Below are 20984 nucleotides of genomic sequence, written 5' to 3'. Positions count from 1 at the left end.
AATCTCTCTATCTAAAAGATCTATTTGAACATAACGCATTTTCGGTCTGTCTCCAGTTGTACTTGGGTGTTGTGCTTTCCGCTGTCGTCATCATCACTGGGTGCTTTTCCTACTACCAAGAGGCCAAGAGCTCTAAGATCATGGACTCCTTCAAGAACCTGGTGCCACAGGTAATGCGGGCTACAAGTCTGACCTCCTCTTGTACAAGCAGAAAGTATACTCTCGTTGTTATTTAGTCATTTTTTTTACAGAGGCTTTACTTACTTACCAGTGTACGTTCCTAGCATTTCTAGCATCCCAGAGCAGAGTTTCTCATTTGTCCTGATTCTCAGAGACTTCATAATTAATTGCAGAAAGTACTAGGGTTGGTACAAGATCTCATGAGACAAAATTGCCACAAGATTGTACGCACATGAAAAAAAATGATCTTGTGAGATTTGTGTTGACATTTGCATTGGACAAAAATGTGTTAAGTACTGTATTGGTGATTTACATATTTTACAATTGCAAAACAAGTACTAGAATGGAAACAAAAATATCAAATTGTAAGTCCAAAACTGGAAATTGAATCTTGAAACGTATATATTACGAATTATGTTTAAAATCTCGTCTTGTTCTTGTGGACCCAGTCTCATGTCTCGTCTCATCTTGTGGAAATTGTATCTCGTCCCATCCCTAGAAAGTGTGCAGCAATCTTAATCTTAACTTTAATCTTAATCTTAATCAAATCTATAAGCAGCAACAACTTTGCTCATACTAACGTCATAACCAGCGGTGGAAGATAACGAAGTACAAAAGTGAAAGTACAATAGTTAAGTACACACTTTAGCTATTTGTGCTTTTACTCAGCTAAATTTCACAGTGGATACTTCACTACATCTGAGAACGTGTATGTGTACTTCCTACTTGATACATTTTAGATCTGGACTGAAAAGTAAAAAGTACTTTTCTTTATGGTTTGAGTATTGTTGAATTTACAGAGACTTTTTTTTTTTTTTTTTTTTTAACACATATAATTTGAGTTCACATCCCAACTCTGAGCAAACCAAATACACAAATGCGACTAGAAAAATTAAGAAATAAATTGAATCACTTCAGATCTGCTAAATTATTTTCAAAAACTACATTTCATCCTTTTAATTGCTCTCTTTAGTCGATTTTTTTCTTGTGATACTTTTACTTTGTAACTTTTTACCTTTGTATCTGTACTTATACTTGGGTAACAAAATTTAGTACTTCTTAACTAACTTCATTCCATAATAAAATATTCTGTAGCTTTTCATTTCACTTTAGACTGAAAGTAGTAGAGAAAAACAAGCTCATCTGCAGTACAAAGGCTGTCATTTTGTTTTTGCTTATTCTGACCTGACCAATATTTATCTTGCGGCTTATTGCCCAGTGCAGTTGAATGCTTCTCCCCTCAACTGCCGTCCAAAACATGCAATTTAGAAATTCTGTTATAGTCTGAGCAGGGCAGTAGTCCGCTTTCTACACCTGCATGTGCGCCTAATGAAACTAGGGATTATGCAAAAGAGCGTAATCCGTATTTGAAATTGCACCGCTGTCACATTTGTTGCTCTCAGGATAAAGCGCGCTCTTCACTTAACAGCCCCTGACGCGTTCCTCCCTTTTGATCTCGTAGCAAGCCCTGGTGGTCCGCGATGGAGAGAAGAAGAACATCAACGCTGAGGAGGTGGTGGTGGGAGACCTGGTGGAGGTGAAAGGAGGAGACAGGATCCCGGCTGATCTCAGAATCATCTCTGCTCACGGCTGCAAGGTCTGTACAAAAAAATAAAAGAAGGAAAAATTACTCATATTTACCCACCTCTGATAATTATTAACAATCTGGTAAAGTTACCAAAACATTAAAGTAAAAAGTAAAAATAACATTCGGTCAGACTGAGTAATTTCTTGGACCACTACTTTGTCAAAATAATAGAACTCAAGCAGGACTAATAATTTGAAGGGCAAAACATTAAATAAAGCATAAAATCTGAAGTAGAAGTATTCTGCTAGAAAAGTACTCAAAAAAAAAGTACAGTTTCTTAAAAAAAGTTACTTGAGTAAATATAACAAAACACTAAGTACTAAGTAACTAAGTACCAGGTATGGTGTGAATGATTAAAAATCTATAAAAGTGTCTTTGTGACATGAAAAACTTGGGGGGAAAAAAAAGCTTACTTTCTCACCTTTTTGATTATTATAGACAAATATTTTCCAAAGTTTGATTGATTGATTGGTTTTTATTTCGAGTTTGTGCCAAGAGAGAAACAATAATCAGGTATACTACATATACATTGTAAACAACAGAAAAGCACGTTTCTCGAAAAGGAGTGGGAAGAAGAAAAACTTGTATTAACCCACCCTGTTGACATAGTTTCAAAAATGATGTGGTTGCTTCTGTACATTGATCACAGAACTTAACAAATATTTACATATAGCAAAATAAATTACATATTATGCAGACAAAATATAATTTTAACCCCATTTTACACATTTTTGTACTGTACACATATGCACAGACACACACACACACACACACATACAATTTTAAATGCTGCAATATGAAAAGTTTGTAGTCACATAAGTAAGTACAGTTGAGTCTTGCTAACAGATAAGACACAACTACATAAAAATGTACTTCAACTAAATGTCTTTGTATTCATTCAAATAATTTAACATATTTAGTTGGAATTTCAATGAATCTACTTAAAATTCTTCCAAATATATACTTTTGATCAACTTAAAACAATTAGATAAGGAAAACATAATTAATTTATTTGAACTGAAGCCAATTGGAGTGCAGGACAAAAACAATAGCAAACCTGAAAACAAAATAAAAATAACTCCCTTCTAATATGTCAGTCTGAACCAACTATAAATCAATATATCTTACACAAAAATGAGTACAATGTAGTGGGGGGGACAAAGGGAATGGGACCCACTTCCTTTTAATTTATATTCGACAGGGCCCCATGTGAAGCTTCTAGCCCCAGGCCCCCAAATTTCCGTTTACGGGCCTGAATAGAGTTAAGATGACATCAAATTGCAGTTTAATACAAAACACAAGTACACTATAAAACGTGGACATCTGTTCTTATGTTATAAAAACAAAATGCTTATAATACGTTATGTTTGCACAGGTGGATAACTCTTCCCTGACCGGAGAATCAGAGCCACAGACCCGTACTCCAGACTTCTCCAACGAAAACCCACTGGAGACAAGGAACATCGCTTTCTTCTCTACAAACTGTGTTGAAGGTACGCACATATATTCATGGTATTTCTGACACATCAAGGACTGTGAAAGTGGAAGCTAACAACATAAAAGTAGTAAAGTTCTGTACTTCAGTAAAAAATGTTGGTATCTCTACTACATTTGAGACCAGATATCGTTACTTTTTACTCCACTACATTTTGGAACAGGACTGAAAAGTAAAAGTATTTTTTTTATTATAGTTTGAGACCTGCTGAAAAGGCCCAGAGGGATTTTTTTTAACACATTTGTAGTGTGAGCAAACAGAAATGTACAATAAAAAACTACTAGGAAAAAAATAAATATTGATGCAGTTCTTTCTGTTGATCAAATTCAGCACAAATCTGTACTCAAAATCACTACATTTTAAGCTTTATTAGATCTCAAAATCTTTGCGAGATGCTTTCATTTTTTCCCTTTTTAAGTGCATTTTTAAACTGCTACTTTACTTTTCAGGGTAACCGCGGGGTCTTAAAAAGGTCTTAAATTTCATGTTCCTAAATTAAGGCCTTCAAGTCTTAATTTATGTTGTCCAAGTTTAATTTTTTTCCCACAAAGGTCTTAAATTTCATTAGCCTATTTTTTATATACTCAACCGGGAGCAGAGCAGTGCAACAATGTGAAATCATGTAACGTGAACGTCTAATTTGGAGTATGCGCAAACAATACTTTGGTTTCTGGCACCGGCGGCAGTGAGTAAACAATCAGTGGAGTGGAGGAAGATGTTGGATGGATCATGGGGAAGTGCAGATTTAATCCACAGCGGCTCTTAGATTCTATAGTGCCGGTAGTTGGTTGGTCATTATTAGAATTGGATCTGATGTTTTTCGCCCACATAATAGGTGCGATGTTGGTCTTAATTTTCATTTAAGTAGTAAAAAAGGTCTTAAAGTCTTACATTTGGGGTAGACAAAACTTTCCTGCTTGTGCTGAAAACTGAAAACTGAGTGCTTCTTCCGCCATTGTATTAACTTTAGAGGAAAAGCAAACGCAATGCAACTTTAAAAAGATACAACTTTCCCCAAACTGTGTCTCTTTTTAAATGACCATTGTGTGCGGTGTTCCCAGGTACTGCCAGAGGAGTGGTCATCAACACTGGAGACCGCACCGTCATGGGTCGTATCGCCACCTTGGCCTCTAGCCTGGAGGGAGGAAAGACCCCCATCGCCATCGAGATCGAGCATTTCATCCACATCATCACCGGAGTGGCCGTCTTCCTCGGAGTGTCCTTCTTCATCCTGTCCCTCATCCTCGGGTACGGCTGGTTGGAAGCCGTCATCTTCCTCATCGGTATCATTGTCGCCAACGTGCCCGAAGGACTGCTGGCTACTGTCACTGTAAGTTTAACCAGGGCCGTAGACAGGAAGGGGCAAAGGGGTCTATTGTACTGGGCCCCAGGCAGTGTTTGGAAGGTTACTTTTAAAATGTATTCCCCTACAGATTACAGATTACATACCCCAAAATGTAGTTTGTAACGTAATCCATTAAATTACTTAAAGTGAGTAATGTAATCTGAATACTTTGGATTACTTGATTTGCTGTAGAGAAGCAAAGACTCGGATATCGTAAGATAACATGTTTTGTCTGTTAAAAGAAAATAAAAAGCCCAGTCTATATTATTGATAGATGAAGAGGAGACACGGTCTGCGCAACATGGTTTCGTCCTGTTAAATCCTGTTTTAGTCCTGGTTTAGATCTAGTTTAGATCTAGTTTAGACCTGGTTTTAGACCTGGTTTTAGTCCTGGTTTTAGACCTGGTTTTAGTCCTGGTTTTAGTCCTGGTTTTAGTCCTCGGTTCAGTCGTGGTTCAATCCTGATTTAGTCCTGGTTTAGACCTGGTTTTAGTCCTGGTTTAGTTTCCAGCAATGAGTGGAATTACACCACTTTACAAAAAAAAGGGATATAGCCCAAAATGGGAAACAGGAAAATACTGCCATGTAATCCATTTATTTCAGCAAAGTAACTGTAATCCAATTACCACTCACTGAAACAGTAACTAACCGAATACAGGTACTCATAATTTGTACTCTGGTACTTGTTACTCCCCAACACTGGTCCCAGGGTTTTAGGGGCCCACATTTAGACCCTTTTTTAAAAATTAATTTATCATATACAGGGGCCCAATGTTAGTCAAAAGGTTGTATGGACTTGCGTGAATTTGGTTGTCAGTGTTTCAGATCAAAGTAATCTCCAAACAAATGATCAGATTTTTAGTAAGAGGCTCATTTGAATGCTTATTTTAATAATTTTGTAACAGAGTATAGTACAAGTATTGACTACTAGTACCTCCAACTTTGTCTGCATCAGTCAACAAAGGATTTTTCTGATGATGGAAAAAAAAAAAAACAGGCTGTGACAGTTTTTGTTTCATGTCAGTAGGTAAAGTAAATAAAACTTTTACATTTTCTATCTTCAAGCCCTTCCAGGATAGAGGTATTTACTGCAGTTGTGGCTCATTTTATTTCAGTAGGAGTTTGTCCTAGATTATAAAATGTAAATAACTTCATACAGGCTATAGCGTTTATGCAAATTTTCAGAGCAATATACTTGAATAAATGAAAAGGCTAAACGTTACTACACTGATTTATATTACATTTTCCCACCACACAGTGACATTACCATAGATTGTTGCTGTGTTCCAAATAGGAAGTGAGCATGATTGTGCTTCTGTCTCCATTGACCTCGGCTCCAGTTCACATTCTGTTGAAAAAATGGCACCCATTCTACACAATCCCGGTGTTTATTGAGCTATTTTGTTAATCTAGACATGAACATTAATAACAAATGGCAATGACAAATCAGGCACTGTCTTTTTCTGAGGCTGGGGCTGCTACCAACAGATTTGATTGATAACGTTGCTAAGCGCCCATCCCCTCCTAAACCACCAGTGCGGGTGGGAAGAGGCGATGACCTTCAACAGCCTCTCTCCGGATTGGCTCTTCGGTAGCTATGATACTCAGGGTCGTAATTTCTAACATGGGGCTCGGCTCCAGATTTTTCATCCTATAGCAGGCGGCCTTGATGAGCTTCATTTGACTGGAGCCGAAGGTCATGGGTGATGTCATACGGCCTTAGTCCACTTCTTTTTACAGTCTGTGGATATTACTCGCATGTATTTGGGGTATTGTCAGTCTCCAAAGTGCTCTTGTTTTAATACTCGAGAGTGTCCAAAAGTCCAACTTTTTGTGCGATGGTTTGCATCATCTTCTGCTTTTTGGGTGCGACCACACGAGCCTTTGTCAATGCAGAACATTTCGTCGACATTGTGGGTTTCGTCGGGGAGAAAACTTGCAAACACACTGCACTTCAGAATCACACTGACAGAGATCCAACATTTATGTATTTACTGTACTGGAGACACGGAGAAGATTGATTGACAATGGCCTACCGTCCCTTAGCCAATCAGGACGCAGGAGGAGGAACACAATGCACGTTCATATGCTGTATAAAAATAAAAATAAAAATTGTTTAAAAAGCATGCAAAATTGGTCTAAAAAGATCTGTGAAACAACAATGAACCGTGTTATAGTGAGGGACGACTGTATTTACCAAATATTTACTACAATATGAAAACCGTTTGTAGTAATGTGTACAGTTGAGTCTTGACACAACTACATAAAAGAGAAAATATTACTTCAATTAGATGTCTTTGTCAATCACCAAAATGCTCTTGTTTTAATACTTTTAATGTGTGATGTGTAGCGGCTAATGCAAAATGCAAAAATTGAAAATGCAGTTCCACAGACGTTTCACTTCCAGACACTGTGAAGGCCTTGAGTCTCTTGAGCTCACTGTCAAACATTTCCCTCCAGGTGTGTCTGACTCTGACGGCCAAGCGCATGGCCAAGAAGAACTGCCTGGTGAAGAACCTGGAGGCTGTGGAGACCCTGGGATCCACCTCCACCATCTGCTCGGACAAGACGGGCACCCTGACCCAGAACAGAATGACCGTGGCCCACATGTGGTTCGACAACCAGATCCACGAGGCCGACACCACCGAGAACCAGAGCGGGACCTCCTTCGACCGCAGCTCCGCCACGTGGGGAGCCCTGTCCAGGATCGCTGGCCTCTGCAACCGCGCCGTCTTCCTGGCTGACCAAAACAACGTGCCCATTCTTAAGGTGAGACATGTTTTTATTGAACAGAAATGGTTAAAATGAGATGTAACAAACTCATCAGGCTGCACCTCCATGAACAGTCTCGCCCACTTTCATAATTTTTTTTCTCCATAGATTTTCTTAAGGTGCATTTTGTAACTTTTCTGGTTGAGTCTTCGTTAAATTCTTTTCTCCGTTCAGATGTTATTGCTTTGTCTGGAATGTTTCAGTATGGTATTAAACCTTTCTATATTCAGGGAGGCCAAACCACACCAAGTTACAGGTCAAATCTGCGGAGAGGCGACCCCGCTCACAGTCTGAATGCCTGTTTTTCTGTGTTTTTGAGCTATAGGTATTTATTTAGGTACATTTGAGTTATACAGGGTAGCTGCAGGGGTCTTAAAATTCTTAAAAAGGTCTTAAATTTCATGTTCCTAAATTAAGGCCTTAAAAAGTCCAAGTCTTATTTTTTTCACAAAGGTCTTAAATTTCATTAGCCTATTTTTTGTAACCTCAACCGGGCTGCAGTGCGATGTTAAACGGAGGGAAAGAACAACAACAACGTGAATTAACATAACATGAATGAACGTCTAATTGGGTGAATGCGCAAACAATACTTTGGTTTTTGGCACCGGCGGCAGCGAGTAAACAATCAGTTCCGTCTATACTGCCCAAGATGCAAAACTCTGGTCGTGTTTATGTCACATACATCATCACTGAGCGTCACCACTGAGCCGCATACACAATCGAATTCAACACACTTTTGCGTCACTGTATGCACACAGATTTCCTCCTGAAACGTGGAATAAAAAGTGAAGAAGCGATGCCACTTTTGCGTCTTCTGTTAGGACCGTCATCATATAAACGTAGCCTTAGATTCCGGTAGTTGTTTGATCATTATTAGAATTAGACCTGGTGTTTTTCGCCCACATAATGGGTGAGACGTTGGTCTTAATTTTCATTTAAGTGGTCTTAAAAACGTCCTTAAAGTCTTAAATTTGGGGTAGTCAAACCTGGGGATACCCTGTTATAAACTCCCCTGTAATTGAATAAATGTAAGTTAAAGCTGTTTAATGTCATACTGTGGAACATTCCAAGCAGAGCAATGACATATCTTTAGAAACAAGAAGGTGACAAACCCCCAATGAAAAAGTTACATAGTGCATATTAATACTGAAATATGAAGAGTTAAAAGGCACGGCGGAGGCTAAGCAGTTATGTGACAAATTAATTCCCTTAACATAGTTGTTTCAGTTATAAAACACATTTAAAACTTCAAAATCTGCAAAATGGCATCAATTATACGGGAGAAATAAATGGAAAACTTACTTACTGTTGAGTTCCATTAATTTACAATGTCGTTTTTTTTCTGCCTGCTTTGCTACTTGGCAAGTGCACTTTATAACATTACATTATGCAACTACGCTGCTGAGTACAAAAGATTTATGGGGAATATAGTTTAATTATTCATTTCAACAGTGTGTAATTGAATTGAGTTTAATTTGTCTTTTCTGTAACTTAAATCCGCAGAGAGATGTGGCTGGCGACGCCTCAGAAGCTGCTCTCCTCAAGTGCATTGAACTGTGCTGCGGATCTGTCGCTGGCATGAGAGAAAAATACCCCAAAGTTGCTGAAATCCCCTTCAACTCCACCAACAAATACCAGGTAATTTTCTTTTTTTTGTTTCTTTTAATTTCACGCATTTATTGTGGTGGACTTCATCAACGTTTTCTACTCTATTGTTCTCAGCTCTCCATCCACAAGAACAGCACACCCGGAGAGACCAAGCACCTGCTGGTCATGAAGGGAGCCCCAGAGAGGATCCTGGACCGCTGCTCCACCATCGTGCTCCAGGGCAAAGAACAGCCCCTGGACGATGAGATGAAAGACGCCTTCCAGAACGCCTACGTAGAGCTGGGAGGTCTCGGAGAAAGAGTTTTGGGTATGCCTGTAATAGTTCCATCTAGTTCCACTGTGTTGTCAGTTATTACAGTTAGTAAGGATACATCTTATGCAAATTTGACTCTTTTGAGCTTTTAACAATGTCATAACATTGTTTCCTCATCAAAAACATGCCTGGAGTTCTATTTCTTTTGTTTTAGGAGTCCCTTGAGCCTTCACAAAACACCTGGTTTGAAATTTCCCAGGATTGTTGCATCATAGGTTGAAATCCTGTTGTAGAAATCCAGTTTTTAGTCATTCATAATCATTGCCGGATTTGTTTTAAGCATTTCTCCCGTCAGTTCACATTCATTAGCTTTTCTCCCCATGTTAATTCCCCCTGTGGCCAATAGATGGAGCCATATATCACAGTCCATCATGGGGAGTGCTCAAGCTGAAAAAAATAATGCATGTTTTTTGTACATGGTCATTATTTTAAGATGGAAAAACTTCACATGTCATAGCAAAGGTACTCAAGAGCATGTTTAAATGCCAGTACACGATACAAAAAATGCACACACTAAAATAGAGTAACATATAAAACAATGTAATATGATCAAAAAACCAAAGCAAGAGAATAAAATTGGTCTTATCACTAACTTCAGGAATTCTTTTCTCTTTAAGGTTTCTGCCACTTCAGCTTGCCCGATGACCAGTTCCCAGAAGGCTTTGCTTTCGATACAGAGGAGGTGAACTTCCCCACCGAGAACCTGTGCTTCGTCGGACTCATGGCTATGATCGACCCTCCCCGTGCCGCCGTGCCAGACGCTGTGGGCAAATGCAGAAGTGCCGGTATCAAGGTATGAAGACCTCAAATTTAAGCCAGCACCAAAAACTACACAGATTTTTTTTTTTTTTTTGTTAAATGTTTGTTGTTTCTTCTGGTAGGTCATCATGGTGACAGGTGACCACCCCATCACAGCTAAGGCCATCGCCAAAGGTGTGGGCATCATCTCTGAAGGCAACGAGACCGTGGAGGACATCGCTCAACGCCTCAACGTTCCAGTTTCTGAAGTTAACCCCAGGTAAGATCACAAGCTGGAGATATTAGAATCTAGATTACCGTAAAGGACACGCATTATGCATTCTTGTGGCTTTAGATAATTGTTTTTGACATTTAAATTTAGGCGTTGTAGCTCCCTCTGCTGTCAGCAACGGGAATGAATAATGAGAAAATAAACACAGGCAAAATTTGAATACAGTAGGAGTCTGATTTGGTTTAGGCAAACATGTGATGCAACAACTTGGCCTGATTGTTGCATACTTTGTCGTAATATTTTTTATCAAAACGTATGTAGATTTGCATTTTATCGATGTTAGATTGCCATGTACTTTTAGTCAAATTATGTTTTTCGCTGGGTTAGCACTGCTTCACTTCACTTAAGATAAAAATGTGGCTGTGTTTTCCATCTGCATATCCAAATGAAATGAGGCGTTAGAGATTTTCTTTTAGTTTTAAACTGTAATATACATAGATTAATTATTTTAAACTAAAATAATAATCTAAAATTGGATAATAACAGAAATATGTCCATTGACTTTCAGTTCAAAATGGCAGAACTTTCTTTGTATTTTATCTTTTATACTCTTCTTTAAACTGACAAGTAGAAGATTTTTGTTTACATTTTTTAACTACATGAATGACAGTCTGAATTTTCTTTGAACAATTGCAAGTAAGTACGGAGCAGTGGGTGGAGATGGGGGGTAGGTGAAAACAGACATTTTCAGAACACTCAGACACATGACAATACAGGATTACGCAAATCAATTGAATGGAACTCACAAAAACCTCTAAGCTTAGATTTTTAAATGTCATCCTCTTTAAGGTATATATAGAATATGAAATACTTAAACTAAGGTGTCTGTTGTATATTTTTTAAGTACGCCTAATATAATCCCTTTAAGTGGCCAGACTGCGAATTTGTTCTTTCAGTGCTAAAAAATGTAATCAGAGTTTGGCTAACGAAGCTTGTTCTCCACTGGGCCAAGAGGCTTTTACCATTCGTTTACTGCAGAGAAATAAATCTACACGGGCGGCTGGCTTCGCACTCCCCTCATCAGCAAATTTCCTCTGAACGTTCTCCAATCTCGCCTGCCCCCGTCCCCCAGAGAACAATTAAAATGGCAGGCGCACTTAGCGGTTTACCCTCGCCAGTGTGGTACTTTAAAGGGTCCCTATTACGTTATTTTCTGGTCTGTTTTGTTGTTTCTTCATCAAAAACAGACCTGGAGTTGTGTTTTTGTTTCCTTCACACATCTTCAACACACAAACCCTGCATATTTAGGTTGAGTTCTTCTCTCTGAACAAAATCTAGAAGGTCACAAAGTCGAACAGAGCAGTTTGAGTGTTGGAAATGTAGACTGACTAATAATGTCAAATGATCAACTCCGGGTATGTTTTTGAGCCGGTAACAGTATTGTAACATGGTATAAAGCTCGCAAAAGTAAAATTTGATCACAACTTTTAATGAGTTTTGGTCCCTCTCCTCCGCAGGGATGCCAAGGCCTGCGTGGTGCACGGGGGTGAGCTCAAAGACATGACCTCAGAGCAGCTGGACGACATTCTCAAACACCACACAGAGATTGTGTTTGCCAGGACCTCACCACAGCAGAAGCTCATCATCGTGGAAGGATGCCAGCGCCAGGTTAGCGTGTTAGCAAGTTTGCATGCCGGAGAGAGGAAAGTTGGCAGCAAATAAATAAAAGTAAAAAATATGGAATGAAAATGAACTACTCAAAGAACTACTTTAGTTTTTAGTTAATGTTCAACACTGTTTTAGTATAATTTTAGATCAATCTTGGACCTTTGGTTATTGTACTTTACTCCAATCATTTTAAATGTAATGAAGTATAACGTATTTTAAAGACTATTAGATGCACTCTTAAGCCTCTAATCCCATCAAAAAACGACCACACGCGACAATCCAGAGCGCCCTATACACGAATCCACTCGGGTGTCCCAGCACGACTTCAGTAAACTACAAAGCTGCACCACCCGCAGAACACGCAAACACACACGGAGCAGACAGCGACCGCGCAGAGAAACACACCCACAGACACACTCATCACTCCACGTCGCGAGGAACGGAACAGAGGAACAAACAAACAAAAAAAAGCGAGTGCAATGTGCCACTTCTAGACACAACTGAACAACTGAGTCACTCGCCGACAATCCGTTGGTCCCAGACAGCACCTCCCTACACGCCACAACTGAACAAAGCCCAGAGTCACCATGAACGAACAAACAAACAAAACCACTCACCCATCACACTGTTGTGTTTCCTTTAAAGTCCAGTGTGGTTTATTTGTGAAAAAAGTTTGAAAATAGACCATTTAATAGTGCGTCTTATAATCCAGAGCGCCTAATAGCCCGTAAAATACGGTAATCACATTGTTACAAGTATATTCAAACAAACTGCTCCAAAAAAATACAATTACCACAAAAATTGCACTAATGTGAGTTTGGGGTTTTTCCTTAAGAGAAGTTGTTAAAATGTACCTTGCTGCCTTTTGATTCTCAGTCCTTAGAAAGACTTTGAGAAATGGATGTTTTGATATTTCATAGAACAGTGGCTCTCAAACCTTTCACCAGTGATCAAAGAAAAGATCTGGCTGTTTGAGTACCACCAGATCTAAGCCAGGTCTAAACTAGGACTAAACTGGACCTAAAAGTGGACTAGCCTTCATCATTGGCACTGCAGTTCTAAATAAGATTTTATCCAGAGGAGAGAAAAATTGACAAACTACTTATCTAGAATTACCTGTTTCTGATATACTCTCTTACCTTGCACCTGTCGTCATCCTCTCTTCAGGGAGCCATCGTGGCTGTGACAGGTGACGGTGTGAACGACTCTCCCGCCCTGAAAAAGGCTGACATCGGCGTTGCCATGGGAATCGCCGGCTCCGACGTGTCCAAACAGGCCGCAGACATGATCCTGCTGGACGACAACTTCGCCTCCATCGTGACCGGAGTGGAAGAAGGCCGTCTGATCTTTGACAACCTCAAGAAGTCCATCGCCTACACCCTGACCAGCAACATCCCCGAAATCTCTCCTTTCCTCCTCTTCATCATCGCCAACATCCCACTGCCGCTCGGAACTGTCACCATTCTCTGTATCGACTTGGGAACTGACATGGTAAGGGTTTCTTTTGTGGAATCTTGACAAATATTCCGTGACGGTTTGTGCTCGTTCTGGCTGAGTCTGTGCTGCAAATTGACTGTGGCTGTGTCTCCAGGTCCCTGCCATCTCCCTGGCTTACGAAGCAGCTGAGAGCGACATCATGAAGAGACAGCCCCGAAACCCCAAAACAGACAAACTCGTGAACGAAAGACTTATTAGTATAGCATATGGTCAAATTGGTAAGTACCCAATGGCCGATGTCCAAAAGCTTTTTTAAATTTCTAAATAACATTTCATCAACAAGCCTTCGTCAGATCATTTTTCCTGCTTTGGACCACAGTACACAAAATGGTTGCCATTTGTGGTTATACTGTGATTATCTAGTAGCTTAATTTGTTTACATTTGTAGAGTAGCCATGTGATCTAGAGAGAATAAATGAGGGTCTTTTTACTTAAATTAGAGGGGAATTGAATAAGTCAATACTGAACGATGTTTAAGGAGAATAGGTTTGATTGAAGATCAGTTTCAAATAGACTTAAACTGGATGTAATAAGACTATTTGCAGGCTGATTTTGTCATTTATCTGGGTCCAACAGTATTGTAGTTGCAGCTTTTTCACTCCATACCTTTTTACTTGTGGAGTAATACATATTTTCATGAAGTTGGTGTGAAATATAGATGCAGTTGTACACAGTGGTTATATCTTGATTGTATTCAGTTGAAGTAACCTTATTTTACTTACATGTTTGGCTACTCTATCAACTTTAACTCTAATACTCTAACTCTTCTTGCTTTGTGCAGGTATGATGCAGGCCGTAGCCGGGTTCTTCACGTACTTTGTGATCCTGGCTGAAAATGGCTTCCTGCCCATGGACCTGCTGGGCATCCGAGTGCTGTGGGATGACAAATACGTCAACGACCTGGAGGACAGCTACGGCCAGCAGTGGGTGAGTGTTACGAGCTAGCTTTTCCAGCACACTGCCAAAATATCTGGCGTCGAATCAAGACTTAACTTTCTTGCAAGTCATTCTCCATCTTACACAGCGCTGATTCAGAGCTGGAACTTTTCTGGTAGAGGGTCTGGCAAATGCTTTCCCCCGAGGAGATGTAATCACGCTGTCGCAGTATGGTACTGAACATTTCAATCTTCATGGAGACTAAACCAGACCAAGTTACAAGTCAGATCTGTGGAGAAGATCTGTTTGAAATGACAAAGAAACAAGCAGGTGATGGACTCCCAACCAAAAAATGACAGTGCACTTTTACATAGTAGATGCTAATAAACCAAATATGCTCTTCCTTTTTCAAATTTAAATACATTTTCCTTCCCAATTTAAATGAAAATTTTAAGCGTCAAATAAAATAAATTAAAACAAAACATAATAAAATATAATGACACTTTTTTTCCATTGCATTTTGTATATTACATTATATTTTCAAATTAAAATGTAATGTAATACTTAATCTTCAAGTACACTCATAAAATGAATACTTTTCATTCAAAATGAAGCTCGAATGTTAAAGGTACACTATAACTTTTTGGTTGGGGGTCCGCCACCTGATTGTTTCTATGAAAATGTCGTTTCTCTGCCTGGAATGTTCCACAGTGTGACATTAAACAGCTCTACCTTACATTTATTCAATTATAGGTTGTTTTTGTAGGTATTTTTGAGCTAGAAAACCAACATTCTGACCACGAGCGTAGTCGCCTCTCCGCAGATCTGACCTGTAACTTGATCTGGTTGAAAATAGTAATGTTTAATACCATACTGTGAAAGATTCAAGACCAAAAAATAACATCTTCATTTAGAAAAGCATGAAAAAGAAGAAAAGTTACACAATTCACCATTTTTAAGAGCGTATTTTTTTTCAATTATTCTATGTACAGTGTAAACCTGACTATATACTGCTTCTTTTTCAGACATATGAACGCAGAAAGATCGTAGAGTTCACCTGCCACACGGCCTTCTTCGCCAGCATCGTCATCGTGCAGTGGGCCGATCTCATCATCTGTAAGACCAGGAGGAACTCCATTCTACAACAGGGAATGAAGTACGTACAGCGCAGTCACGAGCACCTTCTGAACAATGTTTATTTCGAGTACACATTTAAAATTTTGACAAAGTTCCTGTCTTTGTTTGGTCATGTTTTACGTAACAAATTGGCTGACCAGATGTGTTGTGATTTGATTTGTACTAGATTGTATTTAGTCGATTAGGTTCACGTTATAGAATTTGGAGAATACGTAGTTTCAGATGGAGGGCAGGAGCCTATAGAATTCTGTGGGAGATTTGAGCTTCATGTGGATTGGCCAAGTAATAAATTAGTACCACAAATCTGCAATCTGACAGTTAAGAAGCAAATTCCAAAATTAGACTTCTGACTCCAGCTCAGTTGAAACTATACGGATTCTACAATGTTGCGATGTCACACTCCCAAAATTATTCTGTTTCTGGGAAAAATGATTTGACAATATTCCCTAACTTTCATTACCTGCTTGCTTTACAGGAACCGTATCCTGATCTTCGGGCTGTTTGAGGAGACCGCTCTGGCTGCCTTCCTCTCTTACTGTCCTGGTATGGACGTGGCCCTCAGAATGTACCCTCTCAAGTAAGTCGCACTTCAGTCAGTTTTCTATTTTACATACTGTAATACTGATTTTGTTTTATTTTCAACTAAGTAATCAACAGTTTAGTCCTGATTTGTGCCCATGGAGTTTAGTCCTAATGTAGATTTGGTTTGGTCCTGTTTTAGTCCTGGTTTAGTCCAGTTTCATTACCAAGTTTAGTCCACTTTGGTCCATTCGATGAGATAGGGTCCTATACTATTCAAGTTTGGTCACAGTACATAATATTAATAATAGGGACGCACCGATAAAGCTTTTTTTGGTTCTGATACTTGATACTTAACCGATACTAGTGAAGAAACAGAAAAATGCCCTTCAGACACTAACTGATTGCGCAAGAGATCTGTTAGATCTTCAGTTAACTGTGTTTGAAGAGCCTTTTCCTGTTCCTTCACTGTTCTTGTTTATCATCAGGTATTCGCAGATACGTAAAGTCAAAATATCGATATTGACATTGGTATCGGAACAGAAAAACCTTGATCGATCCCTATCTTAAGGTGACCAGAATTTCAAAAAATCTGTTTTAGGAGGTTGATAATAAAATTGTGAAACTAATATATACAAGGGAAATTGTAATGCACTCGGTGAGTCAGTACAGTCACATTTTCTTTGTGTTTTGGTCATTTTTAAGCAGCTTTTCTGTATGACAGTTGTAATGTAACGACAAAATGTAAAATGTAATGACAATTTATGCCTCTCTTTTTTACTGTTTGTAGGGATCAGATTGGTCAAAAATAGGGACACCAGTCACATTTCTTGAATAAAACTGGGCCAAATCACTGGTTTGTGGATAAATGTTTGGACAGGGGACACAAGGCTCAAAACTGGGACTGTCCTGGGTAAACAGGGACGTCTGTCTTAATATTAATATTAGGCTTGGGTGACCAGTGACCAAACTTGAAAACTGTAGGACTTTATCTGTCTGAGATGTTATGACAAAATCAGCATGTAAATATTTATTATATCCAATTAAAGGCCCAACCAAGGTATCAGTTTAACAAATATCACGAAAGTGATACAGGATTAGAGGTGTGCGAAAATATTGAAATATCAATATATTGTATTGTTTGATTTGATGATACAGTATTGATATCATGTCTTGCCATATTGATATATTGCCAATAGTGTTTTTAGGTATATTTTACTCAATTATTTTGTATAAGGGCAACAGTTGTGTTGAAATTTTCACAGTTTTGATGAGTTAAAATGGGTATTTTTTATATTAACTTATTAACAGACTTAGTGGTCTTTGTAGACTGTTTTTCACTTGAATGTCTCGTATCGAATCATTTTAAATCGAAAGTGCACTGTATCGAAAACTTATCAAATCTTTTGCCTATGTATCATATCAGCGACCTCTTAATGATGCCCAGCTTTATACATGAACCAGCTAATTTTTCAGTACTGACGGGGATATTTGATACAAGTATTGGTATTGTTGCATCCCTAATTAATAACTTTCTTTTTAATATCCATGGTATCCAAAAGTATTTAGCGACTTTGTCTATGTGCTAGCTAGGAGCCCAAAGCCTTATTTACCACACACAGTTACTTTGAAATGATCTACGCCCAAACAATACGACGCCAACCTAAGAGATGCTAACCCATAATAGCTCCGAATGCTCCGCTCCCATCATCTAATTACACTTCTATTTGTGTTCCCGCTGATTTACGACGCTGTATTAATACGCCTCACATTGATGAATAATTCCCGCGCATTTGAAAGAAGTAATCCATAAAATCCTATTTGTGCTAATGTGCCTGTATTAGCCGCCGCGTTAGCCTGGCAGCGCGATGCTAGTTTGATCCTATTTCCAGACGGGAGGTATTCATGCGGGCTCGCTTTCATCTCTCTTCTGATCAGACACAAGCGCACACATAATATGATGTGTGGAGTTAGTCAGGAGAGAGTGTTTTTACAAACACTGGAGAGCGCGGCTAAAGCTCATTAGCGCACCAGCTTCAAATGGAGCCTCATTAGCATAGCCAATCTCTGCTCCTCTCCTCTTCTGGTCTATAGCTGTCTCTATTCTCCTGTTTTTGTTTCTCTCTTTCTCTTTTCTCCTTCTTTACTCTTTCACTCTTTCTCCTCTTTTGCAGTTTCCTTTTCCTCCTTTCCTTTCTCTTTCTCCTCCTTTACTGTTTTTTTCTTTTTTCCTCCTTTCCACTTTCTCCTCTGTTCCTTTCTTTCTCCTTTCCTGTTTCTCTTTTTCTCCTTTCCTCTTTTTCCTTTTCCTCCTTTCCTGTTTCTTTCTCCTCCTTTCTTTTCTTTTTCTTTCCTTTCTTTCTCCTCGGTTCCTCTTTTTCCTCCTTTCCTGTTTCTTTTTTTCTTTCTCCTCCTTTCCTCTTTGTTTTTTCTCCTACTTGTTTTTCCTTCTTTCCTGTTTCTTTCTACTCCTTTCCGCTTTCCTTTCTTTTTCCTCCTTTCCCGTTTTCTCCTCCTTTCCTCTTTCTCTTTACTTTCCTCTTTCTCCTCCTTTCTTCACTCATTTCTTCTTTCTTTCTCTCTCTCCAATCTTCCCTTTCTCTCTCTGTCTCTCCAGTCCTTTCTTTCTCTCCCCCTCTTCTCCTCTCTCCCTTTTCCCCGTTCTCATCTCTTCATCATTTCACTTTTATTTCTCTTGTCACTTTTCCTTTTTTTTCGTTTCTCTCTCCCTCAATCTTCTTCTCTCATCCTCTGTCCATCTCCCTCTCTCCTCTTCCTTTCAACCCCACTTATATTTTTCCACTTTCCTCTCTTCTTGTCCTCTTCTTTCCCTTCTCTACTTCCACTTTCCTCTGGTTATCTTTCGTTCTCTTCTCTCACTCTTCCTCCACGCACAAAAATACACTTTTCTCTTCATGTTTTTTAAATGAATTTCCTTTTCCCTGTAAATAAAATGTCTAATTTGTTTTCCGTGTCTAGACCCAGCTGGTGGTTCTGTGCCTTCCCATACTCCCTCCTCATCTTCTTATACGATGAAGCCAGAAGATATATCCTCCGACGCAACCCGGGCGGTAAGTCCACACTGCTCCTCGTGTAAATCAACAAACTTTTGCAGAGACAGGATCTTTGTAGACCTTGGTAAATCATCAGAAGTCATTATTGGGCCCAACCAATATGGATTTTTTGCGGCTGATAGTATTTCGATAAAACGGGAGTTGGAAGTGCTGATAGCTGATATAAAATAAAGATTTACAGTGAATTTTTACATCACTAAATATATCAACATATTTAATGATGTAAAGATTCACTCTAAATCTTCAGTTGATTATAAAACTTAGGTCTGGCTCTACTGGATTTTAAAATGGGTTTGTTTAGGCGACATTTATTGTTATTCTTTACAATCATATTTAAAGACGGTAGGTCGGCCTAATGGCATTTTTGTGTGACATTCTAGCCAGTAAAGAAAGTAAACTACTGTTATTAGCCTTAAATGGTAAATAATATCGTGGACCATCACAATATATCGAATTACAAGTCTCTTTGCTAAAATGAAGAGTTATGGTGCAGCAAGAGCTCAAAAGAGATGGAGGGAACTACATAGACCATGATCCTTTGCTCCTTTTCATTGCAGACTACAAGAAGAAATAACAGTTCTAACTCTTAAGTCTTAGTTCTTTGGATTAAGTCTTGTCAAGACATTTTAAGAGGAAAAAGTAGCATTTTAACAGTTTTGTTGCCTCCACAAAATATTGCAATAAATATTGTACAGTGAGCTGTATATCGTGAAAATATCGTACCGAGAGATTTGGATATTGTTACATCCCTAATCGTGACCCTCTCCACAATATCATGAGCTTTTCCACAATATCGCAATAAATTTCATGCTGTGGCGATATCGTATCGTGACACTTGATATCGTTTCACCCCTCATGTCCAGTAACTAGTACAGACACTATAGTCACTTTAAACTAAGTCTTTGTAAGAAAACAGACTTTATGTGTGCGAGCTACAGCAGCTAAGCTAACCAATGAGAAAGAACAAGAAGTAGCTTTTAGAACACAAGTCTTCACAAATAAGTGTCCTTTTATTCCTCACCCAAAATGATGTTCTGTAAAAAGCATCCAGCATGTTGACAGCCACTGAGTGTGTCCTCTGTCTGTGGGACAGTCCTTTGCTCTCTGCCCTGTACTTTCATAAAAACAAGCAGCAGTATTGTTGCTGGCCTAAACTGTGCTGAAGTTCACTTTTATTTATAGTTCATATCGTGGCTCAGACATGAGAGTGTTTAAATCAGCACCTCAGTGATGTGCACGGGGATCTGTGACTGTGCACGGGTGTAAACGAGAGCATGTGAGTGACATGACTCTGGGTGCATTCAGGGACAGTACGGCGTCACACACACACAGACTCTACAGATAAATACTAATGCGGTGCCACATATTAGGACATTTATCTGTCTGTAAATTAAATGGACATAATGTAGAGAGTCTAAGCTTTATAAAGAGGTACAACATGCTCACTTGAACTATTGGCCCAGGTCGGCAAGATTTAAACCAATAATCAATATATCTGCTGGCTGATATGGGCACTTGGAGACATACCAGTTGGGCCCTAGTAATTATAAAAATAAAAAAAATCTGATGGCACTTGACGAGCATAAGTGACTGCATAGTGTATAAACCAGTTATAAATGTAACTATGGTTCTCTGAATCCTGGATGTCTGGAAGCACTGCCCTCTGGTCAGTAGGGATGACGCAGCGAGAAAACGTACACGGGCAATTTGTGCACTTAAAATACCTACTTTACTTTTAATTTTACTGTGGTCCAAAAGCAAGAGAAATGATCTGACGAAGGCTTTTTGCCAAAACTTAAATATAAAAAAAAAAAAAGCTTTTGGACATCGGCCATCCAAGTGCGGCAATGCATTTTTATTATTATTTTTTTTAATTGCTGTTCCTCGCATTTGCACCTCTACAAGAACTTTGGTGTGCGTTTTCTGTTTCATTTGACTTAAA

At 39.0% G+C, this 20984-nt stretch overlaps 1 protein-coding gene across 1 annotated transcript in view; it reads left to right on the top strand.

The window, feature by feature from the left end:
- Nucleotides 1-20984, top strand: part of LOC110170919 (sodium/potassium-transporting ATPase subunit alpha-1) — a 40727-nt gene that overhangs the window by 16612 nt on the left and 3131 nt on the right. Inside the window, exons 6-21 of the mRNA XM_020936604.2 lie at nt 57-170; nt 1643-1777; nt 3144-3261; nt 4325-4593; nt 7069-7377; nt 8884-9018; nt 9103-9295; nt 9919-10094; nt 10183-10319; nt 11789-11939; nt 13107-13430; nt 13531-13654; nt 14218-14363; nt 15338-15468; nt 15925-16026; nt 18948-19039. Of these exons, the coding sequence (XP_020792263.2) occupies nt 57-170; nt 1643-1777; nt 3144-3261; nt 4325-4593; nt 7069-7377; nt 8884-9018; nt 9103-9295; nt 9919-10094; nt 10183-10319; nt 11789-11939; nt 13107-13430; nt 13531-13654; nt 14218-14363; nt 15338-15468; nt 15925-16026; nt 18948-19039 (2656 nt within the window). The remainder of the gene's footprint in view (nt 1-56; nt 171-1642; nt 1778-3143; nt 3262-4324; nt 4594-7068; nt 7378-8883; nt 9019-9102; nt 9296-9918; nt 10095-10182; nt 10320-11788; nt 11940-13106; nt 13431-13530; nt 13655-14217; nt 14364-15337; nt 15469-15924; nt 16027-18947; nt 19040-20984) is intronic.

Source organism: Boleophthalmus pectinirostris, unplaced genomic scaffold (genome assembly GCF_026225935.1).
Source record: "Boleophthalmus pectinirostris isolate CB_2022bp ecotype Guang Dong unplaced genomic scaffold, ASM2622593v1 HiC_scaffold_11, whole genome shotgun sequence".
Lineage (NCBI taxonomy): Eukaryota > Metazoa > Chordata > Actinopteri > Gobiiformes > Gobiidae > Boleophthalmus > Boleophthalmus pectinirostris.
This window is presented reverse-complemented; position numbering and strand designations above follow the sequence as displayed.